At 39.8% G+C, this 24815-nt stretch overlaps 1 protein-coding gene across 1 annotated transcript in view; it reads left to right on the forward strand.

Annotated features, from left to right (window-relative positions):
- Positions 1-18274, forward strand: part of LOC126176811 (regulator of MON1-CCZ1 complex) — a 92276-nt gene extending 74002 nt beyond the window's left edge. The window contains exons 13-15 of the mRNA XM_049923994.1: positions 2813-2952; positions 16484-16638; positions 18132-18274. Of these exons, the coding sequence (XP_049779951.1) occupies positions 2813-2952; positions 16484-16638; positions 18132-18217 (381 nt within the window). The 3' untranslated portion in view covers positions 18218-18274. The remainder of the gene's footprint in view (positions 1-2812; positions 2953-16483; positions 16639-18131) is intronic.
- The last annotated feature ends 6541 nt before the right edge of the window (positions 18275-24815 follow it).

Below are 24815 nucleotides of genomic sequence, written 5' to 3' on the forward strand. Positions count from 1 at the left end.
GCCCCCAGCGAGCTTGGTAAATAACTCCTCAGGACGGGGAAGAGGATAAGTGTCAATGAGGCTCTGAGCATTGACAGTGGCTTTAAAATCGCCACACAATCGCAGACTCCCGTTTGGTTTAGAAACCACCACGATTGGCGATGCCCATTCGCTGGAGGTAACAGGAAGGAGAATCCCTGAAGCTGTTAACCTGTCTATCTCAGCCTTGACAGGTGCACGCAACGCCATCGGAATAGGGCGTGCCCGGAAAAACTTAGGGCGAGCTGTAGGTTTAAGAGTAATGTGGGCTTCAAAATCCTTGGCACGACCCAGACCAGCAGAGAACACGGACGAGAATTCAGAACACAATCCATCCAGCTGTTGATACGGAATATCCTCAGATATGAGGTGCACATCATCATCAATGGAGAACCCAAACAGCTGGAAAGCATCATAACTGAACAGATTTTCAGTGCCCGCATGATCCACCACATAAAACGTGAGGGGCCGAACAACAGACTTGTAGGCAGTGGAAGCATCAAACTGGCCAACGATAGGAATTTTCTGTTTATTATAAGTTCTCAGATTTCGCGTAACTGGAGACAAGGGAGGGGAGCCCAACTCCAAATACGTGTGAGAATTAATGAGAGTTACTGCAGAGCCAGTGTCCACTTGCATGCAAATGTCTTTATCCAGAACACGAACAGTAACAAACAACTTATTTGGTTGAGAAAGCACACAGTTAACATCCATGTCCAATGCCTCGTCCTCGTCGACAGGAACTTTAGGGGACTGACACACAGAAGCAATGTGGCCTTTTTTCCTACATGAATTACACGTGGCCCAACGTTTTGGACATGCGGCCCTGTCATGCTGTACGAAACAACGTGGACAAGAAGGAAGGGCGGAACGAACCTGTTTCTGTGGTTGCTGTTTTCGCTGCGAGCATTGCGGCCCAACGCGACGTTGTTTACGCGAGTGAACCGCCGCCACATCTTCGTTCTCCTGGGAAACAGGCAAATTGTCCGTGTCGAAAGTTGACTGTACAGCGCCTACATCACACCACGCGTCTATTTGTGCGCCAGCAGCGTGAGACACTTCAAAGGATTGAGCGATGCTTAGAACTTCCGACAACGACGGGTTTGTCAGTTGTAGGGCACGTTGCCGAACTTCTTTATCAGGAGCAAGCCATAGAATAGCATCCCTAACCATTGAATCAGCATAAGACTCATGATGAGTGTCTGTGACAAACTGACATTTCCTACTCAGACCGTGTAGTTCCGCCGCCAAAGCCCGGTAAGATTGATGGGGCTGTTTACGACACCGGTAGAACGCCACGCGGGTGGCAATGACGTGGGTGTTTTTTCGATAATAGTTAGACAATAAGTCACACATTTCTTGGAAGGACAGAGAGGCAGGTTCCCGCAGAGGGGCTAACTGAGATAGCAGCTGATAGATCCGTGGGGAAATCCAAGATAGAAATAACGACTTACACATTGGAGCGTCGACAACGCCGAAAGCCAAGAAGTGTTGCCGCAAACGCTTCTCATAATCCTCCCAGTCTTCAGCGGCCTCATCGTAAGGAGGGAACAGAGGCGGAGAAGAGGACGACAGATGATGAGTAAGCGACGTCGACAACGCCTGAATAGCAGCCGTCAGCTGTGTTTGTTGTTCAATGAGCACTTGCAGAAGCTGTTCCATGTCTGCCCAGACACGAACGCACAAGACTCCAATGCTGGAAAAAAAATATCCAACCTCGTCGCCAAAAAGTGTTATAACCTTTAATTCACTAATAAATTGCGTGGATATACAAACGTAGAAACAATAGTGGGTTTCGTGCTACCAACTCCGTATCTGTCACTCAACTGCCGTGCCGTGACATGCGGCCGGCGCCGTTCATAGCTAGGTGGCGCTCCCGCGCTCAGCCGAGCTGCGGAGCGCCTCTATCACCGTGTTTGCGTACTGACGTAGCGGCACTTTTAAATCTCGTGGCACTGTCACAATAATTATCACTTATGATCAGCAAATATATGCTGACCTAATGTAGCAAGCTAGGCATCATTGTGTGTGTATGTTAGCCAAATAAAACAATACCTCTTAATTAACATCTCAATCCTGTGTGGTGAGAACATTAATGATAATTTGACTTGCGTAAAATTTTTCTGAACATTGAGGTCAGTCAAATGTGGAGTGTTAAAACTTGTCATCCCCTTTACCACTGGTGCCGTGGGACCACATAACTTGCAGAGTGCTCAGTCCAGAATCTCTGGATGAAATACGAGATACAGTACTGTTTGGAGCTACCTATACCTCTCATGATGTATTATAAAATCACTTAAGTCACCAGGCCTACAGTTGAGGAACTTGGGAGTAACCTGCAGCAAACTTGAAAATATCTGACATGCAATCTCTGTTGTGAAAAGGATGATGGATGCCCTTCCTGACATTGACTGATATAATTTTGTGTACCCCATACTTGTGTGTCTAGAGTATATCTCATGTTCTTCAAGTGTGAGAACATTTTCTTCATTTTTGTGTTGTGGGTGCCTGATGCAGAATTTTGGTACCAACACGGTATTTACCTTGTTGGATGTGATAAACTGCCTAAAAGACACTTCCAGGCTGGCTGGCACACCAACACCCATTGTTAACCCGTCGAGTGTATTCTCTCTACGGTTGGCGCACCTCCGGGTCCCAGAAGCGGGTGCTTAATAACAATAAATAACTTGTCTGTAAATGTAGCATTTTGTGTATTCACTTTGCATATTCCAGAAATTTGTTTACTTTATCATGTCCTTTGCTTTTTTGTTATAATTACTTCACTTTCCTATAGGCATGCCTGTTGCTGTCACTGGAAAACCTATACCCAGCTGCTCATCAACTAGCACTGGATATGCTGAAGCGTCTTTCAACAGCCAATGAAGAAATAATTGAGGTTCTTCTCTCAAAGCAGCAGATATTGTCAGCACTGAGGTATGCATTAACATGAATAACTAAAATTAAATTTGCACAGCTACAACTTAATAAGTGATTGAAGATACAGTGTCTTAAAAAAAAAATTGTAGAAGTTTCATGAGTATTGTTTAACAAAGAGAATATCTTATATGCATGTGCTGCAATTACAACTGAAAGAAAATATATAAATTGTTGATCATTCCAAAACATATTGCTGCAGAAGGTTGAAATGATGAGGGCTGTGGTAAACATTTCTGTGAGGTCTGTTAAAGGTTTTAAATGGTTTTGATCACATTACTTACTATTAATTTGAGTATACTGTTAGCAGTAAGCACATGTTTACTGTTGTAGGTGGAATAGTGAATCACTAAAAAAAGATGGATATCATAAAAAGTAGATGTGCACATATATTTCAAAATAGGGCGCTGCAAACTTCCCTCTTCAAACTTCATTGGCCTTGAACATGTCTTACTTAATAGCCACACAAAAGTGGTGTTCCTTGTTCGAAGAGCGTATGCTAAATGATGACCTTGACAGAAAATCTTCACTTGAGATGCCAAGGATAGGTCAACAGCCAGTTCTCCTTGTAATACTCTTAATGCTGTGACCCTGTTTCCAGTGAACCTAGATATTTAAAATTATGTTACTATCCGTAACATCACTTCCCAAGCAAAATACATTGAAAGTTCCCAGTCAGCTATTCGTCAACCCATCTGATGTGAAAGTAGAAGACAGCAAAAAAGAAAGCTGAAGTTTTCAATGTCACATTTATTACACAGGAAGATCATGTTTACCACACAAACTCTCAAAGGATGACATAGGAATAAACATCCCTGGTGTTGAAAGGCAGTTGAAACAGTTGAATAAATGCTTCATGGAGTTCTTGCCATGCCGGATTCATTAATCTTGGGTTTTCAATGACTTCCTCCATCATTGTTGTCAGGAGGTATCTCCTGTGTAGAAAGCTGGACACTGACAAGTCTGACATCTCAGACCTCCATTAGAGATTTATTCAAGAATGTCGCCATCAACAGCTATGTTTGAAAATTCAAACAGTTGATTGACAACCAACAAGGAGCCAGGTCTTGGAACCCAATTCAGTTTTTCAATTTGCTTTGTAGCATTGGCTCTTTCTTAGTTTAAATTTATTATGAATCTCTAACATAATGAGCAGTTCAAATGAAGTGGAGAAAAAGGCAAATTACTCGCATATAAAGAGGGGCAAATGAATGGATGAACAAAATGATAGAGTAGTGTCTTCAATGTTGGTGTGTTGGAGGATACTGTGGCGTATACTATAAATTTTCGTAGAGAGGTAAATGTTTCTGTCTGCAAATGAACATGGATTTAAAAAGCCTCAGTCATGCAGAACAAGACTCACTTTTTGCACATCTAATATTGTGTGTACTGTGGGTGCTGGCAAACAGGAAGATTCCATATCCCAAGATTTCCAGACTTTTTGACACTGTACCACATTGCAGATGATTAACAAAGGTCTGGGCGTACAGAATAGAACATTTTGTTTAGGCAAAAATCAACAGTATATATGAATTTTTTTTAAATGCGTAACACTATGCAACCATTTTCAGTTTCAAACCATTATTATGGCAGCTATGAAAAACACAAAAATAGATCAGATGGGGCAATGAAAATAGGAGATGAAATCCACAGACAAAGTAGTAACAACAAATAAATGCGAAAAATGTTACAGATGTACTGTGGGTCATATAGGTCTTGAGGTAAAGTTCATGAGAAATACGTGAATTGCCATTTAGATGTATAGACATTAGATAAATTGGTTGTAACAAATGTAACTACACATAAATTAACATGAAGACTGAGTGGAACAGCGACAGCAAGAGTCGTATAAGCAGAAAGCAGAACAAGTAAAGGACCTTCAGAGTTAAAGAAGAATAATATGCAAAATCAAAGGATGTTGTCATTAAACAATTAAGTGATTTTCAAATCACACTATCTACCTAAGTACACCGAGCGAGGTGGCGCAGTGGTTAGCACACTGGACTCGCATTCGGGAGGACGACGGTTCAATCCCGTCTCCAGCCATCCTGATTTAGGTTTTCCGTGATTTCCCTAAATCGTTTCAGGCAAATGCCGGGATGGTTCCTTTGAAAGGGCACGGCCGATTTCCTTCCCAATCCTTCCCTAACCCGAGCTTGCGCTCCGTCTCTAATGACCTCGTTGTCGACGGGACGTTAAACACTAATCACCACCACCACCTATCTACCTAAGTACAGTTCTAATTGTAATTAATGTTCCACAACGATAAGAATAAAATAAAATTTAAAATTACAAATAAGTAAGATTTAAAGAAACCTAATCACATGTGGAAAAATGAAATAATGTTGTTACATAGATTCAGAATGATCATAAAAAAAAAAAAAAAAAAACAGTAGGAAGATTACATATTTTCGGCATCACTTGGGAACATACAGAATAAATACAGAGCGTGTAGATGAAGTGCACCTAAATTGTTTGAATACAGCAGAATGCTAAATAATCTGAGAGCACGATATAACGGACATCTGACAATGAATGAGCTAAGAACGTAAACCTCTAAGAAGTTGGTTAGAAAAATAACACTTCAGACAGATAAATAAAATAAAAGTAATAAAACAAGAATAAAGTCTAGCTAGGAATTTTCTGAAGAACATACTTGGAACATAGACCTAAAATCGTTGGACTCTGAAGGCCCTTGACTTGAAATTGGAGTGAGGACTTATAGAGAACAGAACTCCGTCGCTTTTAAGAGGGACACATTGTTGGAAGTGCAGGTGTGATAGTGCCACTGCTCTTCACAATACACGGTGCATCAAAAAGAATCATCTAATTTGGCATGTCTATATTTCTGAAACTAGGAAACCTATACAATGAATTTTGTTTACTGATGAATGGGAAACTCAAAAAGTTTTTTTCATAGGTGTTCAATACGCCCCACTTGAGATGTATGGCATATGTTGATGCGGTATTCAGATTGTTCCCACACTGCAGTGAGCATGTCTTGAGTAGCAGCTTCCACAGCTGCTGTTATGTGATGTCTCAGTTCATTCATTGGTGTTGGTAACTGAGGAACATAAACAGAGTTTTTTTTATAAACTCCCACAAGAAATACAGTCAGGTCCAGTGACATCAGAGGCCAGTAATGTAAGGCTGAATTATTTGGTCCAGTGCATCTGATCCATCATTCAGTAATCCTTTAATTTAAAAATTCCCACCCTTCTAGATGCCAGTGTGGTGGTGCCCCAGCCTGTTGGTAAATGAAGTTGTTGGAATCAGTCTCCAGTTGTGGGGAAAGAAGGTTCTCAAGCATGTAGTGTTTTTGGCAATGAAAAATGTACCATACACCTTTTCCCACGAAACTGCACAAAACACATAAAATTTTGGAGAGTCCCTCTCATGTTGTACAACTTCATGTGGTTTTTCTGTGCCCCATATTTACACATTACGATGGTTCACCTTTCCATTTAAATGGAATGTTGCCTTGTGACTGAATAGTAAGCATGGAAGAAAAATGTCATCCTCCATCTTGCAAAGAACAGAATTATAGAACTCCACAAGTTGTTATTTTTCATCTTCACAAAGAGCTTACAATAGCAGAATTTTATATGGTCTCATGTGTAAACATCGACAGAACACATGCCAGATGGACATCGGGGGCAAGTTGAGTTGTCAAGCTGCACAGCGAATGGATTTCTGCGGATTGCTTGTGCAACTATGGCGGTTGTGTTCATGTCAGATGCACGTGGAGGCCTGGCGATTTGCCTTTACACAAACAACCTGTTTCTCAGAATTGTTTATGGCATCATCCAATGCTCTGTGCTTTAGGGGGTATCCACACCATACCTAGTATGAAAGTCATGCTGAACAATTATTACTGACCTGCACTCTGCAAAACATAGAGCACAAAATTTTTTTCTGTTGTCCTGTCACCATTTTTACTAGCTCTGGAGTGGACACACACTGCTGCTACCTAGTGGAGCCATGTAAAACTCGAGTGTTTGCTCTTTCCAACAGTACAATGTTCATGCACATATCTCAAATAACATAATCATTATGATTTTTTAAAATCTGATGCTTCTTCTTGATACACCCTGTATATGTATATGGCCTGGCTGCTAAAGTCTGTAGCCCCTTGAGGCTTTGATTGAAACAACAGTCAAGATCACAATAACATTTGTTTATTATGATTGGTTTTGGCTTATGTTAAAGCCATCCTCAGATATTTTGGGCCCCTATGGCTGGTGCTGGCAGCTGCTTGGTTCTTCACGTGATACAACGATCATACAGTGAACAATCATGGTATCGTGTGAAGAACCAAGGAGCCACCAGCACCAGCCATAGGGAACCAAAAAATTTGAGGATGGCCTTAATATAAGCTGAAACTGGTCATAATAAACAAATGTTATTGCTATCTTGACTGTTGTTTCAATTGAAGTTAGCACCAGATCATTGCACTCCACAGACAATGCCTAAATCCTTGAGGCTTTTTCTAGATGACACACTTGTTTACAGAAATGCCACAGTCTTAGAAACTTGTTATGGAATTTAGGCTTAAACATAAATAAATTCAGTGTTATTCATATAAATAGACACAAAGAGATACTATACTACGTAAAATAGATAGTTTGGAATCCCACTCATGATGGAAATATATTAGATCTAATGGCAACAAATAGACCTGACCTCTTTGAGGATGTCCGTTGTGAAACTGGTATCAGTGACAATGTTGTGGCTGTGGTAACAATGATTAACAAAGTAAAAAGACCAATTATAAAAAGTAGAAAGGTATATATTCTCAGTATAGATAAAAAAAAGAAGTGGAGTCACAGCTCGACTAGAAACTTGAAAATTTCAGCACAGAACAGGAGCATGTAAAAGAACTATGGATCAACTTTAAAATAACAGTTGACCATGCACTGGACAGATGTGTACCCAGTAGGACAGTTCATAATGGGAGAGATCATCCATGGTATACAGTCACTGTGAAGAAACTCTTAAAAAACAGACTCTACAGTATAACAGGTGTAAAACAAACCATAGGGCTATAGATAGAAAGATGCAGAATGAAATGTGTTTGGCCATCAAGAGAGCAATATGTGAAGCCTTCAGTGACTGTCACACCAGCGTATTGTCAAATGATGTTGCACAAAATCCAAAGAAATTCTGGTTGTCTGTAAAGGCTGTTAGTGGCAGCAAAATTAGTGTCCAGTCACTGGCGAGTAAAACAGAAACTGAAACTGAAGGTAGTAAAGCAAAAACTGAAATGCTTAAATCCATTTTCAAATGTTCCTTTACAAAGGAAAACCCAGGAGAACTACCCCAGTTTAATTCTTGTACTGCTGAAAAAACAAGTGAAGTAAATATTAGTGTCTGTGGTGTTGAGAAACAGCTGAAATCACTAAAATGGAACAAAGCTTCAGTGCTCAATGGAATTTATATCATATTGTATACTGACTTTGGAGCAGAGTTAGCCCCTCTTCTAACTACGATCTATCATAGATCCCTCGAATAAGAAACTTTGCCGAGCAGTTGTAAGAAAGCACAGGTCACACTCATTTACAAGAAGGGTAATAGAAGTGATGCACAAAACTACTGTACAGTATCCTTGACATCGATTCTTTGTAGATTCTTAAAACATATTCTGAGCTCAAATATAATGAGGTATCTCAAACAGAATGACCTGCTCCATGCCAACCAGCAGGGATTCTGAAAATACCCATCATGTGAAACCCAACTTAACTTTTCTCACATGATGTATTGAAAGCTTTGGATCAAGGCAGTCAGATAGATGCATTATGTCTTGATTTCCAAAAAGCATTTTACTCAGTACCACACCTATACTTATTGTCAGAAATGTGAACATATGGGGTAGCAAGTGAAATTTGTGACTGGATTGTGGATTTTTTTGTCAGGGAGGACGCAGCATGTTATCTTGGGTGGCGAGTCATCATCGGATGGAGAGGTAACTTTGGGTGTGCCCCAGGGAAGTGTATTGGACCTTTGCTATTCATGTAGTTTATTAATAGTAAACTCAGACATTTCGCAGATGATGCTGTTATCTATAATGAAGACAATAAAAGCGGTACAATTCGTCTTGTTCATACAGGGATTGTGAGAACAAGATTAGATTAATTACTATACATAAAGAGACTTTTAAACAGTCATTTCTCCTGTGCTCTATACATGAATGGAATGGGAAGAAACCCTAATAACTGTTACAGTAGGGTGTACCTCCTGCCATGTACTTCACAGTGGCTTGCAGAGTATAGATGTAGATATCATTTGACTGAAAGAAACTGCATAAACATTCAGTCGGATCTTCATAAGATATCAAAGTGGTGCAAAGATTGGCAGCTTGCTTTAAATGTTCAGAAATGTAAAATTGTGCACTTTACAAAGTGAAAATGACTATAATATCAGTGAGACACTGCTGGACCAGTGTGTAACACTTTGTAAGGATATGAAATGGATAAAGAAGACAGCAGACTTAGGCTTATTGGCAGAATATGGGGAAGTGCAATCAATCTACAAAGGAGATTGTGTACAAATGTCTGTTGCAACTGGTTCTAGAATATTGTTCAAGTGTGTATAGAACCAGTACCAAAAAGGACTAACAGGGAAAAGTGAACATACACACAGAGAGACAGCACAAATGGCCACAGGTTTGTTTGATCTATGGGAAAGTGTCACAGAGATGCTGAAGAAACTTAACTGACAGACTCTTGAAGATAGACATGAACTACCCTGAGAAAATATACTGACAGAGTTTCAAGAACCGGCTTTCAACATCGACCCTAAGAATATACTACTACCCCCTAAATCTCACTCACATAGGGATTGCAAAGACCAGATTAAATTACAGTGGAACCTCACGTAATGAGTGCCACCCACAACATGCAGTTTGCATAACAAGCAAAACAAATTGTAAAAAAGTGACTCTTCTAACAAGTGATCTTTTGCATAACGAATGACGACAATTTATTGTCACATCACCAGCCATTTCTGCCCGGTGGGGGAAACATTCAATAATATGAACAACTTTCACCTAGCAGCATATGAACAGTATCTTTAGTATGTACTGCAGTCTGGATTTAGTGCTCTTTATGTTACTATCTTAGTGCTGCTTGTTATCACACATTTTTCTAAACTTGTATTAACAAGTGTTTTTTCATATGCAAATTTTAATAATCTTCATAGGAATGTCCTTGAAGATAAAGCCGCAAGAAGACAACCGCAAGAGAAAGAAAATGAGCTTAGAAATGAAACGTAAAATCATTGAAAAACTTGAACATGGTGTGAGTGTTGCTGATTTAACTTGCACATGCAGTTGATCTACATCAACCCTTTGCACTATCCTCAAGAACAAGGACAAGATTAATGAGATCGGTGCTTCAAAGAGAGTGACAAGAATATCCAAACAACAGTTTTGTACTCTGAACAATGTCAGAAGGTTACTCCTTATATGGATATATGAAAAGCAGCTTGAAGGTGATACTATTAACAAGAACATCATTTGTGAGAAGGTGAGAATGATTTTTGCTGACCTCATTGAAAAGATGCCAGGATCATCAATGGCCAAAGAAGTGTTTAAGGGAAGCTGTGGGTGGTTTGAGAAGTTTAAGAGAAGAACCGGCATCCGTGGTGAACGAGCCAGTTCCAACACAAAGGCAGCAGAGAACTTCCATCAGCAATTTCAAGATGCTTGTAGATTCTAAGGGTTATCCGCCGCAACAGGTTTTTAATTGTGATGAGACGGGTCTATTCTGGAAAAAACATGCTGAAGTGTACCTTCATAACAGCAGAGGAGAATACATTGCCTGGTCACAAGCCAATGACAGACCATCTCACACTGCTATTCTGTGCCAATGCAAGCTGTGATTTGAAAATTAAATCACTGCTTTTTACCATTCAGAAACCCCATGAGCCTTCAAGAAGTGTAAAGTCCAGAAGATCAGGTTAAATGGGCTTGAGTGACATGTGATCTTTTTTGTGATTGGATCAATGAAGTGTTTGGTCCTTCAATGAAAAAAGATTTGCTTGAGATGAATCTGCCACTCCATGTCTTGCGTGTTATGTACAGTGCTCCTGCCCATTCTCCAGGCTTACAGCACCATGTCATTTAAGAATTTCATTTCATCAAGATCCAATTTCTGCCTCCCAACGCCACTCCATTACTCCAGCTTATAACCAGCAGATTATTTCTAACTTTAAGAAGCTCTACACTGAAGCACTCTTCGAGCATTGCTTTGAGCTGACTAAAGCTATCAATCTCATTCTCAGAGAGTTTTGGGAATATTACTTCAACATCACTGCCTGCATCAAGATGATCAAAAAGGCATGGGAAGGGGTTACTGAGAGAACTCTTACTTCTGCTTGGAAGGAGCTTTGGCCACAGTGCATTGTTGAATGTGACTGAGGTATTTGAGTCAGTACCTGTGGAGCCTGTAGTCAATGAGATTGTGACTTTGGCCAAGAGCATGGGACTAGAAGTGGATAACGATGATATCAGTGAGCTTGTGGAGGATCACAGCCAAGGAATGACCACCGAAGAGCTTGTGGAGTTGCAGTATATTTTGCAACTGGAAGTTCTGGAGAGGAGTTAGTGATTAACAGCAAAGCAGCAATCTTTTAGAGCAATAAGAGAAATGCTGATGGAATCTGTTGCATCATACATTGAAAATCATCACCCCAATAAAGCAGTGGCTATGTGCTTTACAAATTTATTTGACGATAATGCTGTTGTGTCACGTTTTGGAGAAGTGTTGAAGCATTGCAGAAACAAATGACTATAGACAGTTTCCTAGTAAAAAAGAATTAGTTATGTATCATGAATAGTAAAGTATCATAAATACAGTTTTATAACTGTATATATAATTTTCTTTAAGTTAATGGCATGAATAAGATAAAACTTTTAGTGCTTTTTCTGCATGGAACACATTATATTACTTTACATTAATTTATATGGGATAAATTGTTTCACTTAATGAGTAATGTTCTGGAACAAATTATGCTTGCTGTGTGAGGTTCCACTGTAATTCAGTATGCCCAGAATCATTTAACAATCATTCTTCCTGTGCTCCATACATGAATGCAATGGGAAAAAACCTTAATAACTATTAGAATAGGACATACCTTCTGCCATGTATTTCACAGTGGTTTGCATAGTATAGATTTAGATATGATTTGACTACACAATTAGTAACTAGTTACTGGTATTAGACACAACTTCCCCAAATATCTGGGAGTTGCAGTCAGAAGTGATTCGAGGTGAGACAACCACAAAAAACTAGCCTGGCGGAAGGTGGTTGCCAAACTAAGAGTTATTGGAAAAATCTAAGGAAGAGTAAGTCCTGCACGAAAGATGTTGCCTACAAAACCCTCATCAGTCAATTCGCAAGTCTTGTTCGTGTGGCTGTACGATAACCCTGTGATTCAGCAGTTTGCACAACTCATGTTGTTAGTCTCATGCCATTCAATCAGTTTCTTCCATTCCGTGAAATAATATTTATCGTAATAAAGCTGAGATACATCATAGCATGAGTCATGTTATTTACTGTACAATCATTCCAATTAATATACTAATGATGACTGTTTTGATTACTGTGTATAATGTCCACATTTCATCTTTTTTCAACTTGTACAGTGCAAAATACAAGGTGATTCAAAAAGAATACCACAACTTTAAAAAAAGGTTTTTTTTTCACTCAAAAACAAGTTCAGAGATGTTCAATATGGCCCCCTCCAGACACTCGAGCAATATCAACCCGATACTCCCAACTCGTTCCACACTCTCTGTAGCATATCAGGCGTAACAGTTTGGATAGCTGCTGTTATTTCTCGTTTCAAATCATCAATGGTGGCTGGGAGAGGTGGCCGAAACACCATATCCTTAACATACCCCCATAAGAAAAAATCGCAGGGGGTAAGATCAGGGCTTCTTGGAGGCCAGTGATGAAGTGCTCTGTCACGGGCTGCCTGGTGGCCGATCCATCACCTCGGGTAGTTGACGTTCAGGTAGTTACGGACAGATAAGTGCCAATGTGGTGGTGCTCCATCCTGCTGAAATATGAATTGTTGTGCTTCTTGTTCGAGCTGAGGGAACAGCCTATTCTCTAACATCTCCAGATACTGTAGTCCAGTTACAGTAGCACCTTCGAAGAAAAAGGGTCCAAAAACTTTATTGGCTGAAATGGCACAGAAAAAGTTCACCTTAGGCGAGTCACGTTCATACTGAGTTGTTTCCCGCGGATTCTCAGTGCCCCATATACAGACATTGTGACGGTTGACTTTCCTGTATTCAGTAACACAAAAAGCTTTCTGTTGAGCGGTTGCCATCTTAGCATCAACTGACACTGACGCCTAGTCAACAGCGCCTCAAACGAACAAATGTACAACTAAATGAAACTTATAGCTCCCTTAATTCGCCGACAGATAGTGCTTAGCTCTGCCTTTTGTCGTTGCGGAGTTTTAAATTCCTAAAGTTGTGGTATTCTTTTTGAATCACCCTGTATATACAGTAATGTGTAAACAGCCAAGCAGAATTTTTGTTTATTTTTTAAATTGTGATGCACAGCCTACTTCTGGCCATTGGCCAGTTGCAGCATCTTCAGTGATGAATAAAGTTGATACAGAAGTTGCACATTCCAGAATGAAGACTGTGCAGAGGTTTTTTTCTATTAAATAAATAAACCCAATATTACTAAACAGTCCATTATTAATCAACCAAACAAGGCATACCATCTGTAACATAGTTTACGACTGCGTTATTTCTGCAGGCAGTCAGTGGGCTTTCCAAAGCAGTATCCCAACACAATGTAACCCCATTACCCCAGGAGATAGTATAATTGTCTTCCAGACATTTTTTTCCCTTGTGTATGATGTAAATGTCAGATGAAATCTCTTTTCACCACAACATGTTTTTACAGTTGGAAGAAATGATTCTTAACACTTGCAAAACCATAATACTTCCATGTTAGCTGCTTGGAAAAAAATAAATGATCAGGTGAGACATTCTTCACCCTCTCCATTACTCGCTTCTGATAAATATTTGTTCATATCCTATAGGTATAGTATGCTAATGTGTTATTAATTGTGATCTGTGGTTGTTCAGTTTTTACATGTTACTGAAGAAATAATTTTATTGAGTTCTAAAATCACTCATCACATTAGTATTGCAATTTTTTATCATAATAATTTATGGTGATACAGAATTTTGGTGACAGAGAGTTGGATTCGTCTTCTCTGATATGCCTTACGTTGTGCATCTTCCCCACTTTTTTGCTGTCCATACACTTCACACTCTGGCAGCTTTGAATACACTTGTTCCCACAATCTGCTTTCGTGTCTTACCTAGGCAGTGTGACTGAATATATAGTGCTTCTAAACAACAAATAATGAGTGTCACAGTGTATAGCCAATGCCCCAGTGGATGAATGCTGTCTAGTGGCTCTTACACCCCGTCTAATTCAATTCCCTAATTGTTTGTACATCGTTTTGGGGAAAGTTATGTAATAGTGAGATTGGACATAACTGGAGAGGCATCAAATGTAGACTGATACGTGGCACTTATTGCAGTTAAGGAAAACGTGGAAGGGAGGACCCACCAATATAACTTTCTTTACACTCAACCTGTTTATTTAACAATATATATGCTGTGTTTTACAGATAATCAAAGCATTTAACGATAAAATTTTCTTTAACAAAATGAACAAGTTTGCAAAATTATTTTGACCTTAAACATTAAGTTCAATAAACTTTTAATCTTTGCAAAAGAAATCTGAAGTGCTGCATTGCAAAACAGCAAACAATGTGACAATGATTACAAGATGTCCGGACTTGCAGCCCGCCTGTTATCGGGTGAAACAGTGGTGTTTACTACCACACCAAACACAGTCTGTCTTATTAAATGCCCTTCTGCAAGCCATGAAAACCATATAAGCACCATCGATGACAAGAGTGTTTCAGTTACTCAAAACAAATGACTTAACTTTTAATTTGAAAGCTGCATGTCAAAAGGTTCGGGGTCCAGATGTTCAACTGAGGTTAAAGATTAGCAGACAATATGACAATGATAAGGCTTACTTCTAAGCAATCGACCTCTTAATTTCAATCGGCAACCGAGGTGCAACTGGACCACAATCTGTCCCTTCTGACAATTGACTAAAGCCCTGGTGAAGTTGGCTGTTAATATTTTCAAGGTTAAACTGATTGCAATTATTAAGACCGCTCTGAAGGAACGTCTTAAAACATCAATTGTGAATATGTATTGAGAACTCACTCAGTGGAACCACAAGATCCACCTAAAATACACCAAACACAGAAACGAACAGCTTAGTACAACAGGTTGTTCAGATTATAGCTAATGACTGGGAAATGCAATTACAATCAAGGAATTGAACCGGTTAACAGCTAAATCTAACCACAAGGTCCTTCATTTGTTTAACGGCAACCTGTGTCTTAGAACAATTGTTCCAGCTGTATTTACGACCAAGAGCTGATTAATTAGAACATTAATGATTGAGTACAAACCAGAAAAGGAAAGGCAATATAATAGTGGGACAAATTTTCAAATGACAGCTAGTGTCTTAGTACAGTACTACTGCCTGTACTTACGACCAAAGAGCCGTTTGAGTAAAACTCTGAGGGTCGGGTACAAACCAGAAAATAATAAGGAGGGCAGGTAGACAATGAAACAAATCACCAAAACGATTACAGAATGTTACTCCCCTTTATCAGCAAGCAGTTCCATGAGTCCATGGTGCATTGCAGGAGTTACTGAGTGGTGCCGATGAAAGTGGTTGTCTGACACAAACATTGCCAACCAACCAACAGGATGTTGGTCTGATACTTGTGAAGTACTCCGGTATCTTCACTCTGCGCAGGCCCTCCTTGCGCAGCTCATGGCTTCAGCCGCTCGGACCTTGTGACCACCTCTTGTTGCGACGCTACCGCCAATCCCCAAACTTCGTGCTTCCCCCCTCGAGCTGATTAACCCGATATATATATCAGCAAGCGAAGACCTTCTAAGGGCACAACCCATAGATACCAACTCTTCCTCATAGATATTGGCTATGGGGCCACAGGAGGGATAGTTTATACTACACCTGAGCCAGTGGCGCCAGACAGAACAATGGCACCACGGTTCAGACTTGATATTATCCATTCCAAAAAAGATACACAAGTGGAAGCAAGTTGGGGACAGTAAAGTAAGTACTGGATTTTATTGTGGCACATTTGAAGTTTTAGTTTATCATCATTCACTATTAGCTATCAGGACTATTTCAGATATAGGAAGTTTGAAAAGTTCATCTTGTGTATTTATAAAGGTGAAAATAATGTCTTTTGAAATCGTCAGTAACTGGATAGCTTTTGGGACTACAAACCTATTTTTAGTTGGTTTGGGAATTAACTTGTTATTGGTGGCCCTTATAAGTGAGAAAATAATTTGGTCATTTCATGTAGGAAGTTTTGTATTGTTATGTGATATACACTGATCACAGTATTAATGTTTTAAATATGATGTTCATTATAGGTTTGTACGAAGTGCGGGTGTTGCTGATCAAGTCTCATCTCGCAAATTTCTTGAAGCTGCAAAATCGTGTGGTGATCCAGCAATATTTTATGCTGTTTTCAAATTTTTTGAAAGCAGAAATCAAAGACTGAAAGGAAGTGCTTCATTTGCTAAAGGTCAGTGTTACCTATAAATTTTATGTATCTCTTGTCATCACCATTAATTTGTGTTATGGTTTACTTAATAGTACCATGTGATCAGCACCATAAGAAAATTCATGAAAGTATTTTATAAAAATTTAAAGTTAAGACTTTTTTTTTTGTTTACCAAGTCACAAGCCACTTTTATCTTCTAAACACAGACTAATGCATTTCTAGGGATGTATAATAAGGGTAGGTAAGCCAGTGGAAAACAAAAGTAGTACTCAGCAATGCTGTACAGTGGCAGCAGTGGGAAAAAATGGATGATTAATGACTGAAGTATATAAATCCTGAGGTAGAAGGCGAAAAAAAATTAAGAAGAAACTTTTAACAAATGTACATATATGTGATGATGCTGCAAAGACAGGCCACTACAGATGTATCAGCCGGCCGGGGTGGCTGAGCGGTTCTAGGCGCTACAGTCTGGAACTGCGTGACCGCTACGGTCGCAGGTTCGAATCCTGCCTCGGGCATGGATGTGTGTGGTGTCCTTAGGTTAGTTAGGTTTAAGTAGTTCTAAGTTCTAGGGGACTGATGACCTCAGAAGTTAAGCCCCATAGTGCTCAGAGCCATTTGAACCATTTTTGCAGATATATCCGGATGAGGAAATATATCAAGGTACAATAATTGCAGATTAAGAGTGGGCAAATGTTCTGATGTCCACAAATAATTTTTAATGTTTAAAGTTGCTGAATTATGACTCCAGGCTCAGTTTTTTTCTTCCAAATGGAACCATATAATTTTCCTGAGGCACTGGAAAAGTCTTCATATAGGATTTCAGTGATGTATCATGTGTAGAACTTTATCAAATACTAACAGTATAAAAGAACCACAAAGTATTGGGGGTGATGTTTGCCATAAACAAACACTATATCCATTTTCTTGGCTGCAGTATACATTGCGAAGGTCTGAATAGTGTCATAAGCAAGTTGTTTGGTCACTACAATAGCTGAGAACAAACTGATGGGCTTCAAGTGCACATATCATACCCAAGTTGTGTGTTTACTTAAATTTGGTGCAGTAGTTTGTGGTACTGTTATCTTGTTACTATTTGATCGAATCACTATTTGAAGTCCTCTTCAAAAGCTCTTTGCAGTGCTTCAGAAAAGAAACAGTTCCATTAAGAAAAATCAGAGTTATAATTTGGCACGTATTATCTGCATTACATTAGAAAATTTGCTACATTATCTGGTAAAACTTAGCAAAAATCATCTGGATGTATTTGGGATGGCTAGTCCTAAGCGCCTCACCATGTATGAAGGTTGAGACGACTTGCCACACACTAGTTCATCAAATGAAACATCACTTATGAAACAGATGTCACCAAAAAACGACCATCTATATCATCAATTAGACATAACAAGGAAAAAAAAAATTACTACATGCCAATGCGTTGCATATTCAACTATTATTATCACATGGACCTGCTATTGTTTTTCATATTTTGATTTTTTTTTTTTCTTTTGCAGGTGAACATTGTGAAGTATATGTCAAGCATTTCCAAGCATTATTTGGAGAATCAGCGCTTGCTGCTGGTGACTTGTCAGCCTATTAGTTAATACAAAAATGTATATTTTGTTATTTGTTTACATAATAAATGTTTAAAATTTGAGTTTTGATTGTCATTTTGTTTACCATTTGAATTCTTTTATAAATACAATTATAAGTTATTTCAAGATCAGGCAGGAGTCATTCTATGCTAAAAAAAAGATTTCCTGGGCTGAAGATGAATCATTGTGACAAACAAATTCCTAATGGCTGAGTCAAGTGTTGGCTCTTTGTGGAATTTGATTTATATGTTTTTGGAGTCTAGAACGTCTTAATTGTCCTGTTGAGAATGGCCTTTCTGATCATGGTGCTCAGCTAGTTACAGTATATGACATAGCTCCATTCAGTAATTCAAAACTACCCTCCAAAGTTGTGCATTCAATTAATGACTCAACAATTAGAAATTTCAGAGAAAATCTTCAGCAGTTAGACTGAGATGAGGTGTACAAGGAACCCAGTGCTAATTTAAAATATAACTTATTTCATGATACACTTGTAAGAGAATTTGAAAACTGTTTCCCCAAGAAAGTAGTTAAATCTAATTATAAGAAACCATCCAAAAAACCTTGGCTTACTAAAGGAATAAAAATATCTTGTAACCACAAAAGGGAACTGTATCTAACAACAAGAAAGAGTAATGACCCAGAAACAGCCAAATATTATGAAAACTACTGTGCTACATTAAGAAAGGTTATTATAAAGATGAGAAGCATGTGCCTCATATCTGAGATTAATACCTCTGATAACAAAATCAAAACAATTTGGAATATTATTACAAGGGAGACAGGGCAACAAAGAGTGCAGGATGACGACATTACCATCAAAGTGAATGGAAACTTGACAAACAACAAGCCAAAAGTCGAAAGCATGTTGAATAAGCATTTTTTAAATGTTGTAGGGAAAATAGGATCTAAATGTTCATTAAAGAAGCAAGGCAGTTAATGGAAGAGGCCTTACTCACAGCCATTTGATACAATTGAAATTCCACCCACCTCTCCTTCTGAAATTAGGAAGATTATAAACTCTCTCAAGAATAAAAGCTCACACGGAATTGATGGCATTTCCAGCAGGATAATAAAAGCTTGTTCCCAAGAAATAAGTGGGATTCTTAGCCACATACGGAATAGCTCTCTGAAGCGCCTTATCCAAAATTCTTGAAACAGTAATGTATTGTAGAGGAGCTTCACACCTTTGTAAAAATAAAGTTTTAACAAAATGTCAGTTTGGTTTCCCGAAGGGGTTTTCAATGGAAAATGCTATATATACTTTCACTAATGAAATATTAAATGCTCTGAGTAACCGGAAGTCACCTGTTGGGATTTTTTGTGATCTCTCAAAGGCTTTTGACTGTGTAAATCACGGAATGCTTCTAGATAAGATCAAGTACTGTGGTATGAATGGGACAGTGCTCAAATGGTTTAAATCATACCTAACTGGAAGAGTGCAGAAAGCTGAAATAAGCAGTTCACGTAATACGCAAAAAACGTGATTTCTCAATCTGGGGAACAATCAAGAATGGGGGTGCCACAAGGTTCGGTCTTGGGTCCTCTGCTGTTCTTAATACATATTAATGACTTGCCATTCTAAATTCAAGAAGATGCGAAGCTAGTACTTTTTGCCGATGATACAAGTATAGCTATCACACCCAACAGACAAGAATTAACTGGTGAAATTGTAAACGATGTTTTTCAGAAAATCATTAAGTGGTTCTCTGCAAATGGGCTCTCATGAAACTTTGACAAAACACAGTATATACAGTTCCACACAGTAAATGGAATGACACCATTAATAAATATAGACTTTGATCAGAAATCGGTAGCTAAGGTAGAATATTCAAAATTTCTAGGTGTATGCATTGATGAGGGGTTGAACTGGAAAAAACACACTGAGGATCTGCTGAAACGTTTGAGTCCAGCTACTTATGCTATTAGGGTCATTGTACATTTTGGCAATATACATCTCAGTAAATTAGCTTACCATGCCTATTTTCATTCTCTGCTTTCGTATGGCATTATATTCTGGGGTAATTCATCATTGAGTAAAAGAGTGTTCATTGCACAAAAGCGTGTTATCAGAATAACTGCTGGAGCTCATCCAAGATCATCCTGCAGACACTTATTTAAAGAGCTAGAGATGTTCACTGTAGCCTCACAATATATATATAAAGGGTGATTCAAAAAGAATACCACAACTTTAAAAATGTGTATTTAATGAAAGAAACATAATATAACCTTCTGTTATATATCATTACAAAGAGTATTTAAAAAAGTTTTTTTTCACTCAAAAACAAGTTCAGAGATGTTCAATATGGCCCCCTCCAGACACTCGAGCAATATCAACCCGATACTCCAACTCGTTCCACACTCTCTGTAGCATATCAGGCGTAACAGTTTGGATAGCTGCTGTTATTTCTCGTTTCAAATCATCAATGGTGGCTGGGAGAGGTGGCCAAAACACCATATCCTTAACATACCCCCATAAGAAAAAATCGCATGGGGTAAGATCAGGGCTTCTTGGAGGCCAGTGATGAAGTGCTCTGTCACGGGCTGCCTGGCGGCCGATCCATCGCCTCAGGTAGTTGACGTTCAGGTAGTTATGGACAGATAAGTGCCAATGTGGTGGCGCTCCATCCAACTGAAATATGAATTGTTGTGCTTCTTGTTCGAGGTGAGGGAACAGCCAATTCTCTAACATCTCCAGATACTGTAGTCCAGTTACAGTAGCACCTTCGAAGAAAAAGGGACCAAAAACTTTATTGGCTGAAATGGCACAGAAAACGTTCACCTTAGGCGAGTCACATTCATACTGAGTTGTTTCCCACGGATTCTCATCGATTCACTTCTGCCGTACTCAATATCACAAAAAGCTTTCTGTTGAGCGGTCGCCATCTTAGCATCAACTGACGCTGACGCCTAGTCAACAGCGCCTCAAGCGAACAAATGTACAACTAAATGAAACTTTATAGCTCCCTTAATTCGCCGACAGATAGTGCTTAGCTCTGCCTTTTGTCGTTGCAGAGTTTTAAATTCCTAAAGTTGTGGTATTCTTTTTGAATCACCCTGTATATTCACTTATGAAATTTGTTATTAACAGTCCAAACAAATTCAAAAGTAATAGCGGTGTACATGGCGACAACACTAGGAGAAAGGATGATCTTCACTACTCAAGGTTAAATCTAACTTTGGCTCAGAAGGGGGTAAATTATGCTGCCACAAAAGTCTTTGGTCATTTACCTAATAGTATCAAAAGTCTGACAGATAGCCATATAGCGTTTAAAAGGAAATTCAAAGAATTTCTTAATGGCAACTCCTTCTACTCATTAGATGAATTTTTGGATATAGTAAGTGGGTAATTTCCCCAACCCCCACATATATGAATATAATAGAGGGAAACATTCCATGTGGGAAAAATATATCTAAAAACAAAGATTCTGTAACTTACCAAACGAAAGCGTTGGCACGTTGATAGAAACAATAACACACACACAAATTTCGAGCTTTCGCAACCCGAGGTCGCTTCATCAGGAAAGAGGGAAGGAGAGGGGAAAGACGAAAGGATGTGGGTTTTAAGGGAGAGGGTAAGGAGTCATTCCAATCCCGGCAGTGGAAAGACTTACCGTGGGGGGAAAAAGGGACAGGTATACACTCGCGCGCGCACACACACACATATCCATCCGCACATAACAGACACAAGCAGACCTATGTAAAGGCAAAGAGTTTGGGTAGAGATGCCAGTCAAGGCAGAAGTACAGAGGCAAAGACGTTATTGAATGACAGGTGAGATATGAGCGGCGGCAACTTGAAATTATCGGAGGTTGAGGCCTGGTGGGTAACGTGAAGAGAGGATATATTGAAGGGCAAGTTCCCATCTCCGGAGTTCTGATAGGTTGGTGTCAGTGGGAAGTACCCAGATAACCCGGATGATGTAACACTGTGCCAAGATGTGCTGGCCGTGCACCAAGGCATGTTTAGCCACAGGGTGATCCTCATTACCAACAAACACTGTCTGCCTGTGTCCGTTCATGCGAATGGACAGTTTGGTGCTGGTCATGAAATCCCCAAGCCACCTTCCCTACCCTTGTAACCGCCCCCGGTGTAAAACCTGTCCCATGCACCCTCCCACCACCACCTACTCCAGTCCTGTAACCCGGAAGGTGTACACGATCAAAGGCAGAGCCACATGTGACAGCACCCACGTGATTTACCAACTGACCTGCCTACACTGTGAAGCTTTCTATGTGGGAATGACCAGCAACAAACTGTCCATTCGCATGAACGGACACAGGCAGACAGTGTGTGTGCACGAGTGTATACCTGTCCCTTTTTCCCCCCAAGGTAAGTCTTTCCACTGCCGGGATTGGAATGACTCCTTATCCTCTCCCTTAAAACCCACATCCTTTCGTCTTTCCCTCTCCTTCCCTCTTTACTGATGAAGCAACCTTGGGTTGCGAAAGCTCAAAATTTGTGTGTGTGTTTGTGTTTGTTATTGTTTCTATCAACGTACCAACGCTTTCGTTTGGTAAGTTACAGAATCTTTGTTTTTAGTGTCATGTAATATTTTGTGTAATGTAATGTCTTGTATAGACACCTTTTATTAACCTGACACGTTCCACATCATTACAAAGTGTCATATTCATGATCTGTGGAACAAGTACTGATCTAACCTCTAATCTAATTAGGTTCTAAAAATATGATTTGCTTTCCCTCTGACTGCCAGTGTTCTACAGATAGTTACTGAATGTGCCACACTCCATATGTACAATTACACTGAAATAATTTGCAAATTATCCATATGATATCCAGTAATTTTCCAAAAGCTTAACATACTATTGAGATATAAGTGACCAGAGTCTGAAAGTAGCTGACATTGGACTAGAAAGGGGGCAGAAAATCTGCCATTGCTTTTTTGTAGAAACCATCACAGCATTTCCCTAAAGTGTTGTAGTAAAACCCAGAAAATCTAGATTAGCAGGGCTACACGAGGATCCAATGTCATAACCGAGTTGGTTTTTGTGACTCAGAGTTTTTTTCCCCAAAAAAGGTCAAGATGTGTCATTTAAACAAGGTGAGATTTGGCGATCAGTTTATTAATACCCTGCTAACAATCTGATCCATAAAAGTGGTGCATTCCAGCAATATCACACAGTGTGATTAGAATCCAGCGAACACACTACTCACAACTAGACACTGTAAAAGGAAAAAAATGAATTATTAAGATGCAAGGAAGAAAGTTTTAGTTTTAACAATGTAGGAGAAGACAAATTGCTACTTACCATAAAGATAAGTAAGTTGCAGAGAGGCATAATTAAAAGGCACTTACACATAAGCTTTCAGCCACAGCCTTCATTGCAGTGAGAAAAACACAGACCATTCATTCACACAACCACATGACCACCAACTATAGCAGCTCAGGCCATAATATAAATATCATGTGGGATGGTAACAGCAATCTGGAGGGCGCAGGGAAGTGGAAGAGGATAGCCGTATATGGGTGGGGCAGCATCGGAACGTTATGGGGAAAAAGGAGGACAAATTAAGGGAGCACGGAAAGAAGGGTGGGTGCACTGGCAGAGGGTGGCAGACAAAGACGGTTGGAGACAAGAATGGGGAGGAGATGGTAAGACAGAGGGCGTGGAAACTGTTGGATGGAGGGTGCGGGGACGGTATGTTACCATAGGTTGAGGCTGGGATGATTACAGGAGCAGAGAATGCGTTGTAAGGATAACTCCTGTCTGTGCAGTTCAGAAAAGCTGTTGGTGGAGGGGAGGCTCCAGATGGCTCGGGGAGTGAAGCAGACATTGAAATTAAGGATGTTACATTCAGCTGCATGTTGTGCCACAGGATAGTCTACTTTGCTCTTGGCCACAGTTTCACGGTGGCCGCTTATCCTGGTGGACAGCTGGTTGGTAATCATACCAATATAAAAAGCTGTGCAATGACAGCAGCAGAGCTGGTAAATGGCATGGCTGCTTTCACAGTTGGTCCAGTCCCTGATGGAGTAGGATAAACCTGTGATAGGACTGGAATGGGTATTGTTGGACGGATAGATTGTGCAGTTCTTGCTGCTGGATCTTCCACAGGGATATGATCCTTGTGGCCAGGAGTTGGGATTGGGAGTGGCATAGGGATCGACTATGAGGTTGTGGGCGATAGAAAACCACTTTAGTATGGTGGGAAGGATCTCGTTTAAGATGTCACTCTTTTTAGGGCATGAGGACAGGCAATAAAACCTCTCGCAAAGGATGTGGTTTAGTTGTTCCAGTCTGGGGTGGTACTGGGTGACAAAGAGGGCACTTCTTTGTAACTGGTTCTTGGGGATGTGACAGGAAATGGCACAGGAGATATGTTTATGAACTAGGTCTGGCGGATAGTCCTTATCTCTGTAGGCCTTGGTGAGATCCTCAGCACACTGGACAAGGGGGTTCTTGTCACTCCAGTTATGCTGACCCTGGGTAGCCAAGCTGTATGGGAGGGACTTCTTAGTGTGAAAAGGATGACAGCTGTCAAAATGCAGGTACTGTTGGTAGTTGGTGAGTTTAATGTGGGCAGAGTTGCAGATGGAGCCATCAGATAGGAGGAGATCAATTTCTAGGAAGGTGGCACACT

Source organism: Schistocerca cancellata, chromosome 3, assembly GCF_023864275.1.
Source record: "Schistocerca cancellata isolate TAMUIC-IGC-003103 chromosome 3, iqSchCanc2.1, whole genome shotgun sequence".
NCBI lineage: Eukaryota > Metazoa > Arthropoda > Insecta > Orthoptera > Acrididae > Schistocerca > Schistocerca cancellata.